General features: G+C 35.2%; 1 protein-coding gene across 1 annotated transcript; it reads right to left on the bottom strand.

Moving 5' to 3' along the window:
* Positions 1–11,719: 11,719 nt before the first annotated feature.
* Positions 11,720–12,327, bottom strand: LOC142518996 (dirigent protein 5-like). Its single transcript, XM_075621872.1, has one exon. The coding sequence runs from the start codon at positions 12,325–12,327 to the stop codon at positions 11,782–11,784; it is 546 nt and encodes a 181-aa protein (XP_075477987.1). The 3' UTR covers positions 11,720–11,781.
* Between the last annotated feature and the right edge of the window lie 1,193 nt (positions 12,328–13,520).

A 13,520-nucleotide genomic window follows, 5' to 3' on the forward strand; every position in this document is an offset into this window, starting at 1 on the left:
CTATAAAACGGGTCAACTCTACCGATATTCACAATAAAAAGTAATATTCTTAACGTAAAAAGTAATGTTTTTTCATGGATGACCCAAATAAGAGACCCGTCTCACAAAATACGACATGTGAGACCGTCTCACACAAGTTTTTGCCTATTATTTTTATGTCGAAAATGTTACTTTTCACTGTAGAAATAAACGGGTCGACCCATCTTACAGATTGAACTAGATTCACAAGACCATCTCACAAGCAGAGCCGGACCTTTTATGAGGCCAATCAAGCGGTTGCCTCAAGGCCCGACCCAATAAAAGGCCCAAATTATATGTGTGTGTGTAAATATATATATATATATATATATAATCTTTAATGAGTTATAATTGAATTATGAGTTTTATATAAATTTTATGCGCGACTTGTGTAATTAATAAATGAAAAGTCTAAGGAAATAAAATAAATTGTGAATAGAGATTGAATGTGTGGACCGTTGAAAGATGAAATTCATTGTTTTTTGGGATTTCTTTGTCATTTGATTTTGTAATTTGTTATTTCGACTCAAAGAATTTTTCGATTTTGTAATTTTTTATTTCGACTCAAATAATTCTTTGATTTTGTAGTTTTTACATTTATAGAAACTAAAAGTGTAGTTTTTACAAGAATTATCTTCGATCAACAATGCCTCAAGATAGACTAAATGAATTAACTATGTTGTCGACTGAAAATAAATGGTCTGACAATTAGATTACACAAATTTGATAAATATTTTCGTCTCTAAAAAGCTAGACGTGTAGTATTTATGTAGTTATTTTAAATATTTATTGAATTTTGTTGTTGATATAATATATTAGTTTTGATATATTTATGTATTTATTAGTATATTTGTAATTTGCAAATTGAATTTTATATTTATTACTGTAATAAGAGGGCTCATTTTTCAATTTTCGTTTCAGGCCTCATTCAACACATGTACGGCTTTGCTCACAAGAGAACTACTTTTTCAAAAAATTATCCTATGATTAAAAGTTCATGAAGATTCGGTTCATTGCATGTTATATATATCTCTCCCACCCACACACACACATGTATATATAAGATTCTTATCTACCATATATGAACAAAATCTACCAAGTCTATACATACCGACTAGCTAGGTAGTGGATAATTAATTATATGACATATATATGATTGAGTAATTACATTTTTAAATTAATATAACATGGACAATTTTTTTTTACTTTATTTTATAGTTATTTTTGGAATTATTATAGGTGTACTTGTGAATATCAAAATAAAAACGTCGCCCTTACCAAACGAAGATTGTAACATTTTGTATCTAACATTTATATGTATATATTATATTCTTAACATTTGGTGGATAGTGGGTAAGTTTGGCCCATAGGCAGAACCACGGTTTTAAAACCTAAAAGGAGGATTATATTTTTTTTGTGCAGTAACTTGCACGGTTTTTTTTTTTTCGTTCATGTTATTGGTCAATTCATAATTTTAATTTTATATTTTAAAATTTCAATTTTAATCTCATTTTTTAACTTGAGTGCTGACGTGATATCAGACATGTCGATAATATATGTCGTCGGGTCAGAAATTTTCAATGGCTTCTCATCATTTTTTGATTAAACAACATTATTTTTTGTTGCCGCATCAACACTTCAATGAAAAATGATTAAAATAAAAATATAAATTAGTAGACTAACATCGAAAATAAGCGTTTTCAGAACTGGACCGGACCTACCACGGTTCCGATCCAGACATCACCCAAAAACCGTTTTACCGGGAAACCGATCGGACACGTATTGTAATGCCTGAAGTAATATCACAAGTTGTTGATTTAGTAATATGATATTACTAAATAATTAATAATTTTTAAAGAATGAAATATGACATATTTTGGTCATATGAAGTCCAAATGATTTGAAATTTGGATATAATGTAGAACACTGAAAGATATAGAAGTTCCATGTTTTGAGTTTTGGACAATTTGATCGTTTGACTGGTCCAAATGGATATACCGGTGTTAAAATGTTAAATATTATATAATATAATATAATATTATATAATAATAATTAAAAAAAAAAAATAAAAAGAAAATTGAGGCGGTGGATTGAATTTCGCAAGCAACATATGCACGAACAGGCGAGAGAGGAGAGAAAGAAATAACATTTTGATTTTTTTTTCGATCGTGCGACTTATCGGTTTATCTAATCGATGAACCGACTTCAGTTTTGGGATCGTTGACACGAGGTCTTCGATTTGAGGTATAAATTTTATAGTTTTGATGATGTTTGAAATTCGTCCATTTTTGGAATAAATCTGATAAATTGTTAAATTATACTGATATTGAAGATTGTTGAGTAGTGTATGATTTTAGCGAAGAAGAGAAGATTATAGTGGTGTTATTTTGAATTATTCCCAATTTATTATAATTAGGGATTTTTAATCATTGGATTGAGATTGGAGAGTTGTTTGTCAGTTGTTATTAATTCTGATTATATATTCGGAGTCTACGAAGTATAGGCTACACGTTGATATAAAGTTTTCGTAATTTAACGGATATTGTAAAATAGCCTATTATTTGAAGTTAATTAATTAGGGTGTATTTGATGGTAGTATTGTGAATTAAATACACCAGATTATTAAATTGTTGAACAATACGAATTTATAATCGAGTTTTATATTTTGTTGAATTAATTGTTGTTGGGCTATTTGATGTTATATATTGAGGCTGTTATAACTGTGTTGATACGGTGACAATGATCTGATAATTATTGTTGAATTATTTAGATACATCACAAGCCTCGGGATCAAAGAAATAACCAGATTTTATATATACTCGATTATCAGGTACGTGTTGACGTACGGGCATATGTTGTTATTGTTTAGTATTGATGAATAATATTGTGGTGAACGATGATAAATCACCGGAATTGGGTGATTGGGTATTATATTTGTTGTTGTTTATTATTGTTGATATTGTTGACTATCGTTGTTGGGAGACGTCACGTTGATGTTGTTCGTTCAACGATATTGCTCTCGCCGGAGTTGGGGTGCGACGTATCGTTGATGTTGTTATTCGTTCGACGATATTACTGTCGCCGGTGTTGGGGTACGACGTATTGTCGATGTTGTTGTTCGTTCGACGATATTGCTGTCGCCGGTGTTGGGGTGCGACGTATCGTCGATGTTGTTGCATTGTGATGTTGTTGAGATTGTTGTTGGCTGATTGTCCAGAAACGGCAAAAGAGGTATTTCTGTTATGATTTCAGTTATATTTTATGTCGTTAATATAACTGTTATGTATTACGATGATAATTGTTGTATATGCTCACCCTTTGGGGGCTGTTTCTGTTGGGCAGGTTACAGGACTATGCGTGAAACAGGATAGTGGTGAAAGACTAGGTGTGTCTAGTCAAACAGTCCTGTAGTTAATAGTAAATAGAAACAATATGGTTCATTGTCTTATTTGAGTTGTATGTGTGTATTTATTAAACTGTTTCTGCTACACTGACGTAGATAGTGTGGTGATGGCATTATTTTATCGTATATGCATTATATTATTACGTCGTCGAAAAGAAAATTTTATGCATATGACGTCACATGTTGTATGATTACGTGGCGAGGTTTGGGGCGCCACATTTGGTGGTATCAGAGCATATGTTAGATGTCTGGGATGGTTAGGAGTTGGGTTTGTGATGAGGGAGTCTGATGACGATATTATCTACGTGTGTCTGTGCATTTGACTTGTTATTGATGATTTCTCGATATGATTGATTGTTCTTTAGTTGCGTGTACTTTCGTGCGAAAGTTGTGATGATGATTACTGGATTGTAATTGTTAAATGTTATGATTAACAATTTGATTTCCAGTGATGGCAGCTAGAGAACAGGTACATTCCACACGAGAAAACAGACGAGGTTGACAGTGGATTTGGACAGATAAATCCATTGCCACCTCCTCCTATGGGACAGGCAGCTGCAGATCAGCCTTTATTGCCTGGTGAATTGACTTTGGCACAGTTCAGCAGTTATCTTCCGCCGAGATTTGATAGTTCTGAGACCGGTGAGCGAGCAGAGGAATGGATTGAGAGGATAAAGCAGATATTTGTGACCGCTCCGTGTGCTGGGTCTGCTTGGTTACGATTGGCTACATTTCAGCTTTCGAGGAATGTATTATTATGGTGGCAGACGACTGAGGCCGGATTGAGAGCACAGGGCCGTACTGTTGATTGGGATGTGTTCCGATCTCGTTTTCTTGATAAATATTTTTCTATAGCAGCCAGACAAAAGAAAGAGAAAGAATTTGAGGATTTGAGACAGGGTAGTATGTCTGTTGCTGAGTATGAGACTCGATATTCTGCATTGTTGAAATATGTGCCACATATTGCTACGAATGTTCATGCTAAGATGAGGCATTTCTTGAAAGGATTGAAGTTAGAGTTATTTGATCGTGTGCAATCAAACAACCCGGTATCATTTGAGGATGCAGTGACGAGGGCTGAGATGGCTGAGTTAGTTATGCAGGAGTATGGGGCTCAGGGACGATTATCAGAGCCGACTAGGGAGTCATTGCGACCTCAGGGACAGTCTTTTAAATATCAGAAGGGTTCATCTTCTTCTTCAGCATCATCTGGGAAGCGTCGATTTGATTCACGACGTGTTGAGAGTCGTGGGGGCAGTTCTCAGTTTGTTCAGGGGCAGAGAGGAGAGTCCAGAGCAGTGAGATGTTATCGTTGTGGGGGACCTCATCTGATCAGAGAGTGTACACAGACCGGGATCACCTGTTTTGAGTGTGGCGGTGTTGGTCATCTGGCGAGACAGTGTCCTAGTCGTGAGGGACAGCGAGAGCCTAGGAGTGCTAGAGGTAGATCCTCAGAGAGAGGAGGACGACAGCCTCAGCAGTTTACACCACGACCTTCTGGAGGACAGCCACGTATGCAGGGAGCTGGTCCGCCTCATGCACAGGTGTATGCTTTGACCCGAGAGCAGGCAGAGGAGGCACGAGAGGAGATGATAGCGGGTAAGTGTTATTTATGTTCTTATCCTGCTTATATTCTTGTTGATACTGGTGCCTCGCATACTTTTATATCGAAGAGGTTTGTGGTTGAGCATCATATGCGCTCGTCTCCATTGTCTATGCCTCTTTCTGTTTCGACACCTTCTGGAGTTGATATATCAGTTGTATCTATGATATCAGATGGTATTATTTCTTATGAGGGCTATGAGCTGAGATCTGATATGATTATTCTAGAGATGACTGATTTTGATTGTATTGTGGGAATTAATGTGCTGAGGAGATATTGTGCGACAGTTGATTGTTATCAGCGGGTGGGATATTTTTATACAGATGAGAAAGAGCGTTGGACATTTTATGGGAAGGGTTCTCGTCCCCGTGTTCCGTTGGTATCTGCCATCCGGATGTCTCGGTTATTGGAGCATGGGCATGAGGGTTATCTTATTTATGCTGTAGATGTGACAGAAAAGAAGGAGGTGTGAATAGAGGAGATACCTATAGTTGCTGAGTTTGCCGATGTATTTCTTGATGAGATTCCAGGCTTCCCACCAGCCCGTGAGGTGGAGTTTGGGATCGAGTTGATGCCAGATACTTCCCCTATTTCTCGTACTCCTTACAGAATGGCACCAGCAGAGTTGAGAGAGTTGAAAGCCCAGTTGCAGGACTTGCTGGACAAAGGATACATTCGCCCTAGTGTATCGCCTTGGGGTGCACCAGTCTTATTTGTGAGAAAGAAAGATGGAACTATGCGGCTTTGTATCGACTATCGACAGCTAAATAAGGTAACGATTAAGAATAAATATCCCCTCCCTCGTATTGATGATTTGTTTGATCAGTTGCAGGGAACATCAGTATATTCGAAGATTGATTTGAGGTCAGGATATCATCATATACGAGTTAGAGAGGAGGATATTCAGAAGACAGCATTCAGGACCAGATATGGGCATTACGAGTTTTTAGTTATGCCGTTTGGGTTGACGAATGCTCCAGCTGTGTTCATGAGTTTGATGAATAGGGTATTTCAGCCTTATCTCGATCGATTTGTTATTGTGTTTATTGATGATATATTGATATATTCCAGGAGTGAGACTGAGCATGCAGGGCACTTGCGTTCAGTGTTACAGGTGTTGCGAGATAGACAGTTGTATGCCAAACTCAGTAAGTGTGAGTTTTGGTTGGATCGAGTGGTCTTCTTGGGTCATGTTATATCGAGAGATGGGATTTCTGTTGATCCAACGAAGGTCGAAGCCGTGTTACAGTGGTCTGCACCTACATCTGTACCTGAGATTCGTAGTTTCTTGGGTTTAGCAGGTTATTATCGTCGATTTATCGAGGGATTTTCAAAGATTGCTAGGCCTTTGACACAGTTGACTCAGAAAGGTGTGCGATTTCAGTGGTCTGAAGCATGTGAGAGGAGTTTTCAGGAGTTGAAGCACCGACTGACGACTGCACCGGTGTTATCAATTCCTACAGAAAATGAGAGGTTTGTTGTTTATACTGATGCATCATTACATGGTTTGAGATGTGTTTTGATGCAGGATCGACATGTTGTGGCATATGCCTCGAGACAGCTGAAACCACATGAAACAAGGTACCATGTGCATGACTTGGAGTTGGCAGCAATTATCTTTGCCTTGAAGATATGGCGACACTATTTATATGGTACCTCGTTTACGATTTATACTGATCATAAGAGCTTGAGATTTTTGTTTACCCAGACATAGTTGAATATGAGACAGAGGCGATGGTTAGATTTGCTGAAGGATTATGATTGTGAGATTGAATATCATCCTGGTCGAGCCAATCTTACAGCTGATGCATTGAGCCATAAAGTGAGTTGTACTGCAGAGGATGTGAGTCGTTTATCAGCTATGATGATGTCTTGTTGTTCCTTGGGATATGATTTTGATATCTCGACGACTCCTATCCAAGTATCTACCTTATTAGCTGAACCTGATATATATGGTTGTATTCGTGATGCACAGATGACAGACGAGAGAGTTCAGCGATGGAGGGAGTTAGTTTCTCAGAAACAAGATACTCGTTTTAGAGTGGCTGATGATGGAAGTTTGAGGATGAATGATAGATGGGTAGTTCCTGATATATCTGAGTTGCGCCAGGGCCTGTTGCGGCGTGCACATTGTAGTCGATATTCTATCCACCCTGGTGGCAAGAAGATGTATAAGGATCTACGCTCTCAGTTTTGGTGGAAGGGAATGAAACGTGATGTGATTGATTTTGTACGTCGATGTCTTAATTGTCAACAGATCAAAGCTGAGAGGAGAAGGCCGGGAGGTGAATTGAGGAGTTTAGAAGTGCCGACTTGGAAATGGGAGCACATATCGATGGATTTTGTGACTCATTTGCCAAGAAGCACTGGAACTATTGATCCTATTTGGGTGATTGTTGATCTATTGACGAAAGTTGCACATTTTATACCCTATAGCATGAGTAGTACGTACTTGACGATGACACAGTTGTATATACGAGATATTGTACGGTTGCATGGGATTCCAGTGTCTATTATTTCTGATAGAGATCCTCGATTTACTTCTCATTTTTGGGAAGGATTGCAGACTGCGATGGGGACAGAGTTGAGATTGAGTACGGCTTATCATCCCCAGACAGATGGTCAGACTGAGCGTACTATTCAGACGCTGGAGGATATGTTGCGTGCTTATGTTATGGATTTTAAATCTGTTTGGCAGTCATCTATTCCATTGGTAGAGTTTGCGTATAACAATAGTTATCAGAGTAGTATTCAGATGGCTCCATTTGAGGCATTGTACGGGAGACATTGTAGATCTCCGTTATACTGGGATGATATTGATCGAGCTGCAATTACCGGTCCTGATATGATTCATGAGATGGAACAGAAAGTAAAGTTGATACAACAACGATTGAAAGCAGCTCAAGATAGACAGGCCGCCTATGCCAATAAAAGACGAAGACCTTTAGAGTTTCAGCAGGGCGATCGAGTATTTTTGAAAGTTTCTCCTTTTCGTGGCACAGTGCGATTTGGCATGAAAGGAAAGTTGGCATCGAGGTATGTTGGCCCGTATGAGATATTGCAGCGGATAGGCACTTTGGCTTACCGATTGGCTCTACCTCCATCTTTATCTGGTATTCATGATGTGTTTTATGTATCGATATTGCGGAAGTATGAGCCAGATCCTTCACATGTGTTGGATATTTCTGAGGTTCAGTTAGATCCTGACGTGTCTTATGTTGAGAGACCAATTTGTATTTTGGATCGATCTGAACGGAAGCTTCGTAGTAAGCTTATACCGATGCTGAAGGTTCAATGGGAACATAGAGGTGTCGAAGAGGCCACTTGGGAGACAGAGCGGTATATGAGGGAGCTCTACCCCTACTTATTCTGATGGTATGACGTATCTTTTATTTATGCATGTTATTACTGTTGTTGATTAATTTCGGGGTCAAAATTCATTTAAGAGGGGTAGAAATGTAATGCCTGAAGTAATATCAGAAGTTGTTGATTTAGTAATATGAGATTACTAAATAATTAATGATTTTTAAAGAATGAAATATGACATATTTTGGTCATATGAAGTCCAAATGATTTGAAATTTAGATATAATGTAGAATACTGAAAGATATAGAAGTTCCATGTATTGAGTTTTGGACAATTTGATCGTTTGACTGGTCCAAATGGATATACCGGTGTTAAAATGTTAAATATTATATTATTAATATAATATAATATTATATAATAATAATTAAAAAAATAAAAAAAAAAAAGAAAATTGAGGCCCACCGTAAGCAACAGATGCACGAACAGGCTAGAGAGGAGAGAAAGAAATAACATTTTGATTTTCTTTTCGATCGTGCGACTTATCGATTTATCTAATCGACGAACCGACTTCAGTTCTGGGATCGTTGACACGAGGTCTTCGATTTGAGGTATAAATTTTATAGTTTTGATGATGTTTGAAATTCGTCGATTTTTGGAATAAATCTGATAAATTGTTAAATTATACTGATATTGAAGATTGTTGAGTAGTGTATGATTTTAGCGAAGAAGAGAAGATTATAGTGGTGTTATTTTGAATTATTCCCAATTTATTATAATTAGGGATTTTTAATCATTGGATTGAGATTGGAGAGTTGTTTGTCAGTTGTTATTAATTCTGATTATATATTCGGAGTTTACGAAGTATAGGCTACACGTTGATATAAAGTTTTCGTAATTTAACGGATATTGTAAAATAGCCTATTATTTTAAGTTAATTAATTATGGTGTATTTGATGGTAGTATTGTGAATTAAATACACCAGATTATTAAATTGTTGAACAATACGAATTTATAATCGAGTTTTATATTTTGTTGAATTAATTGTTGTTGGGCTATTTGATGTTATATATTGAGGCTGTTATAACTGTGTTGATACGGTGACAATGATCTGATAATTATTGTTGAATTATTTAGATACATCACAAGCCTCGGGATCAAAGAAATAGCCAGATTTTATATATACTCGATTATCAGGTACGTGTTGACGTACGAGCATATGTTGTTATTGTTTAGTATTGATGAATAATATTGTGGTGAACGATGATAAATCACCGGAATTGGGTGATTTGGTATTATATTTGTTGTTGTTTATTATTGTTGATATTGTTGACTATCGTTGTTGGGAGACGTCACGTTGATGTTGTTCGTTCAACGATATTGCTGTCGCCGGAGTTGGGGTGCGACGTATCGTGGATGTTGTTATTCGTTCGACGATATTGCTGTCGCCGGTGTTGGGGTGCGACGTATCGTCGATGTTGTTGTTCGTTCGACGATATTGCTGTCGCTGGTGTTGGGGTGCGACGTATCGCCGATGTTGTTGCATTGTGATGTTGTTGAGATTGTTGTTGGCTGATTGTCCAGAAACGGCAAAGGGGGTATTTCTGTTATGATTTCAGTTATATTTTATGTCGTTAATATAACTGTTATGTATTACGATGATAATTGTTGTATATGCTCACCCTTTGGGGGCTGTTTCTGTTGGGCAGGTTACAGGACTATGCGTGAAACAGGATAGTGGTGAAGGACTAGGTGTGTCTAGTCAAACAGTCCTGTAGTTAATAGTAAATAGAAACAATATGGTTCATTGTCTTATTTGAGTTGTATGTGTGTATTTATTAAACTGTTTCTGCTACACTGACGTAAATAGTGTGGTGATGGCATTATTTTGTCGTATATGCATTATATTATTACGTCGTCGAAAAGAAAATTTTTATGCATATGACGTCACATGTTGTATGATTACGTGGCGAGGTTTGGGGCGCCACAGGTATTGAGTCGGTTAAAAACCGGTTGAACCAGTTCAATTTTTTTTTAAAATTTAATTTTTGTCATATGAATGATTATTTGGATTTTGAACTTTGTTAAGAATATTATTTTAGTTGCATTAGAGCTTGTTTGAATTTTTTAAACTTCGAAAAATATATATTTTTGCTATATAACAATGTTTTGGTGGTCTGATCGTCCGATTGAAATGGTTCGACCAGTTGAACTGTTATTTGATAAATATAGAACCCTTAGCCGAATCAGTTGGACGTGATTTTGGGTTTAGTTCTTGATGGTTTTGGTTGTAAATTGGTTACGACCCATATCGATTTAACTAAATATTTCTTTCATACATACACACATCAAAAACATTTGTGAGATGGTCTCACGAGTCATATTTTGTGAGACGGATCTCTTATTTGGGTCATCCATAAAAAAATATTATTTTTTATGCTAAGAGTATTACTTTTTATTATAAATATCGGTAGTGTTGACCCGTCTCACAGATAAAGACAGACCGTCTCACAAGAGATCTACTCCACACACACTATTTTCTTCTATATTTTGATCATACGGGAACTTGCAATGACAAGCAAAAATCCATTTATTGATTTAATCGATTTCATGACGCTGTAATTTTTCATTTTAATGGAGTCCATGATTTCATGGAGTTTTTTGCAATTTAAACTTTTTAATCTAAATATTTCTAAATATACAAAAGATATTTTTTTATTTTTCATAATTTTTTAAAATTATATAGATATTTATTCATTATTTTCATCTAAAATCATTTTGATATATAGTCTTATTTTTAATTAATAGTATCAAAAAATAAATCGGTCTAAATAACAAGCAGCTCAATCTGCATACATCGATTTTTAATTGGACGAACTAATTTTAAATTTTTTATACCAATCCGACATAGTTATATCAAAGGGTATTTCAGTACTTTCATAATCTAAAAGGATTGAAATTTATCATTTAATAATAATAATAATAATAATAATAATAATAATAATAATATAATATGAAAAGAGAAAAAGGCTAGACTAAGATGTTTTGGATTCCCAGCTATGAATATGAGTCTACAACTTATTATAATTTAATTTAATGAGTTTGGATTTATATATATTTTTACTAGTTTAATTTGCAAATTGCAATTTAAGGGATTTGACAATGAATATAGGAAATTCTTTCTTCTTTGTTTGATGTCGAAATTATTGATTTCAAATCTATTTAACGTTAAATGTGAATGATTTGAATGTTCACATGAATTCTTAATCAATCATCTCTCGCTAAGTTTCCCATACATTTTAAATTTATTATCAAATAAAATCGTTATATAAAAATTATATTCATGCGTCCAAGCGTAACCTTAGATCGAACTAAAATAGTAACAAGCAACACATAAGGGAAATCCAAGCACAATAAACCTTATTCTTTATATATATAAACCCTAGTTTTGACACTACTTGTAGCATTCATACAACTTGATATCCATCTTCAAACGAAAGTAATAATCTCCCTGAAAATCATCAGTCTTGAATGTAGCAATCCCTCTAGCCATAAAGAAATCGCCTGTCCCCCCTACAACCGAAAGATCCCTCGTTTTTTCGGGCAGCGGATCCGCACCCATAATATTCAAAGTCCCTTTATAATCACTCGAGTTGAAAATCAAAGTATATGCAAACCAAGCATTGTAAGTGGTCTTTCTGTCGTAGAAATAAAACCCTTGAGCGCGTCCGACGGGAGGCGAGAGGAGACGATTATCTTTCGTGAGGGGGTCGTCAAACACAACCATCATGCCAAAATGGAAACCTAGCGCGGTATCATTCGTGATCTTAGCAGATGTCGCATTTGATAAATCGGTACCATTGAATAAGATGTCGTGGTAGTAAAGCACGAGTCTTTTACAAGGTTTGTCTGGGTTTAGTTTACTGGCACAAGTTGAAAGTGAACATGATAGGAGGATAAATAGTATGGCTAAGCAAATTTTTTTGATAAGATTCATCATGGAATATTGGAGCTTTGAGAATAACTTTGAGTCTGTCTCTCCTCTCTCCATATATATATATATATATATATGAGAGAGAGATTATATTGAGACAATATTAATAATTTTTTATTTATATTTATTTTTCGAAAATGTGAGATGAAATTGACACAATATTAATTTATAATTGAAGGATTTAAATCTAAATCGTTGATGATAAATAATCAGTTGAAAAAATATTTTTTTTATCCATTAATTTTTCCTATTTGATTAACTAAATTTTCAAAGTTCGATTTTGGTGCACTAACTTTGTATTTTTTTTTGTTTTAAGTCCTATTTCAACGAATTATTAATGTAGCACAAGAAAATACTAATCCGGCACGGGAAAATGCTAACGTTTCATTGGTAATTACTTATTTTCCGATCTCACGTTAATAATTGAACCAAAATAGCAAAAAGCAAGGTTATGTACCAAAATCAAAATTTGAAAACTTAATGGACCAATTCCTAAAATTGGACAAGTTTGTGAAACGAACAAATTATTTTCTATTAAGAAATTATTATGTGTGTAATTAAGATTCATAATTTAAAAAACATGTAGTGAAGAGAATATATTTTCAGGTTCTTTTTAATTAATGAACACTTGTAAATAAGAAGTGCGGATTTATTGTTCATTTTAAAAATACATGCAAGTTGTTCGCATAATAAATAAAATATGTCCTCTGAGGGGTGTCGAGTTGGTGGAATAAGTGAACGTTTGATCAATAGTTAGAAGTTTGATTCCCCTTATCAACATTTTCTCCAGCGATTCTGTCACCCAAGGTTTGCCATATATATAAGTAAACGACAATAATTTTCTTATAAATTGTAGACTAAAAATTTGATTTAATCCTTTTACTACAAAATCTAATGTTTTTGTAGAAGTGATTAATTTATAGATTACGAAGAAATTGAAAAAAAATTAAAATTGGGTAATGATTAAAAACAAAAGTGAAAATTTGAAAATTAGAAGTTGATTAATAAGTAACTCTAATATTAACTTTTTACTAAAGACAAAAACTTGTGTGAAACGGTCTCACGGGTCGTATTTTGTGAGGAGAATATCTTATTTGGGTCATCCATGAAAAAATATTACTTTTTATGCTAGGAATATTACATCTTAATGTGAATATCGGTAGAGTTGATCCGTCTCACAGATAAAGATTCGTGAGACC

Source organism: Primulina tabacum, chromosome 11 (genome assembly GCF_025594145.1).
Source record: "Primulina tabacum isolate GXHZ01 chromosome 11, ASM2559414v2, whole genome shotgun sequence".
Lineage (NCBI taxonomy): Eukaryota > Viridiplantae > Streptophyta > Magnoliopsida > Lamiales > Gesneriaceae > Primulina > Primulina tabacum.

Bases quoted from the DNA above. Each gene is read 5' to 3' on its own strand.
- LOC142518996 (XM_075621872.1), bottom strand. From the start codon at position 12,327: ATGATGAATCTTATCAAAAAAATTTGCTTAGCCATACTATTTATCCTC.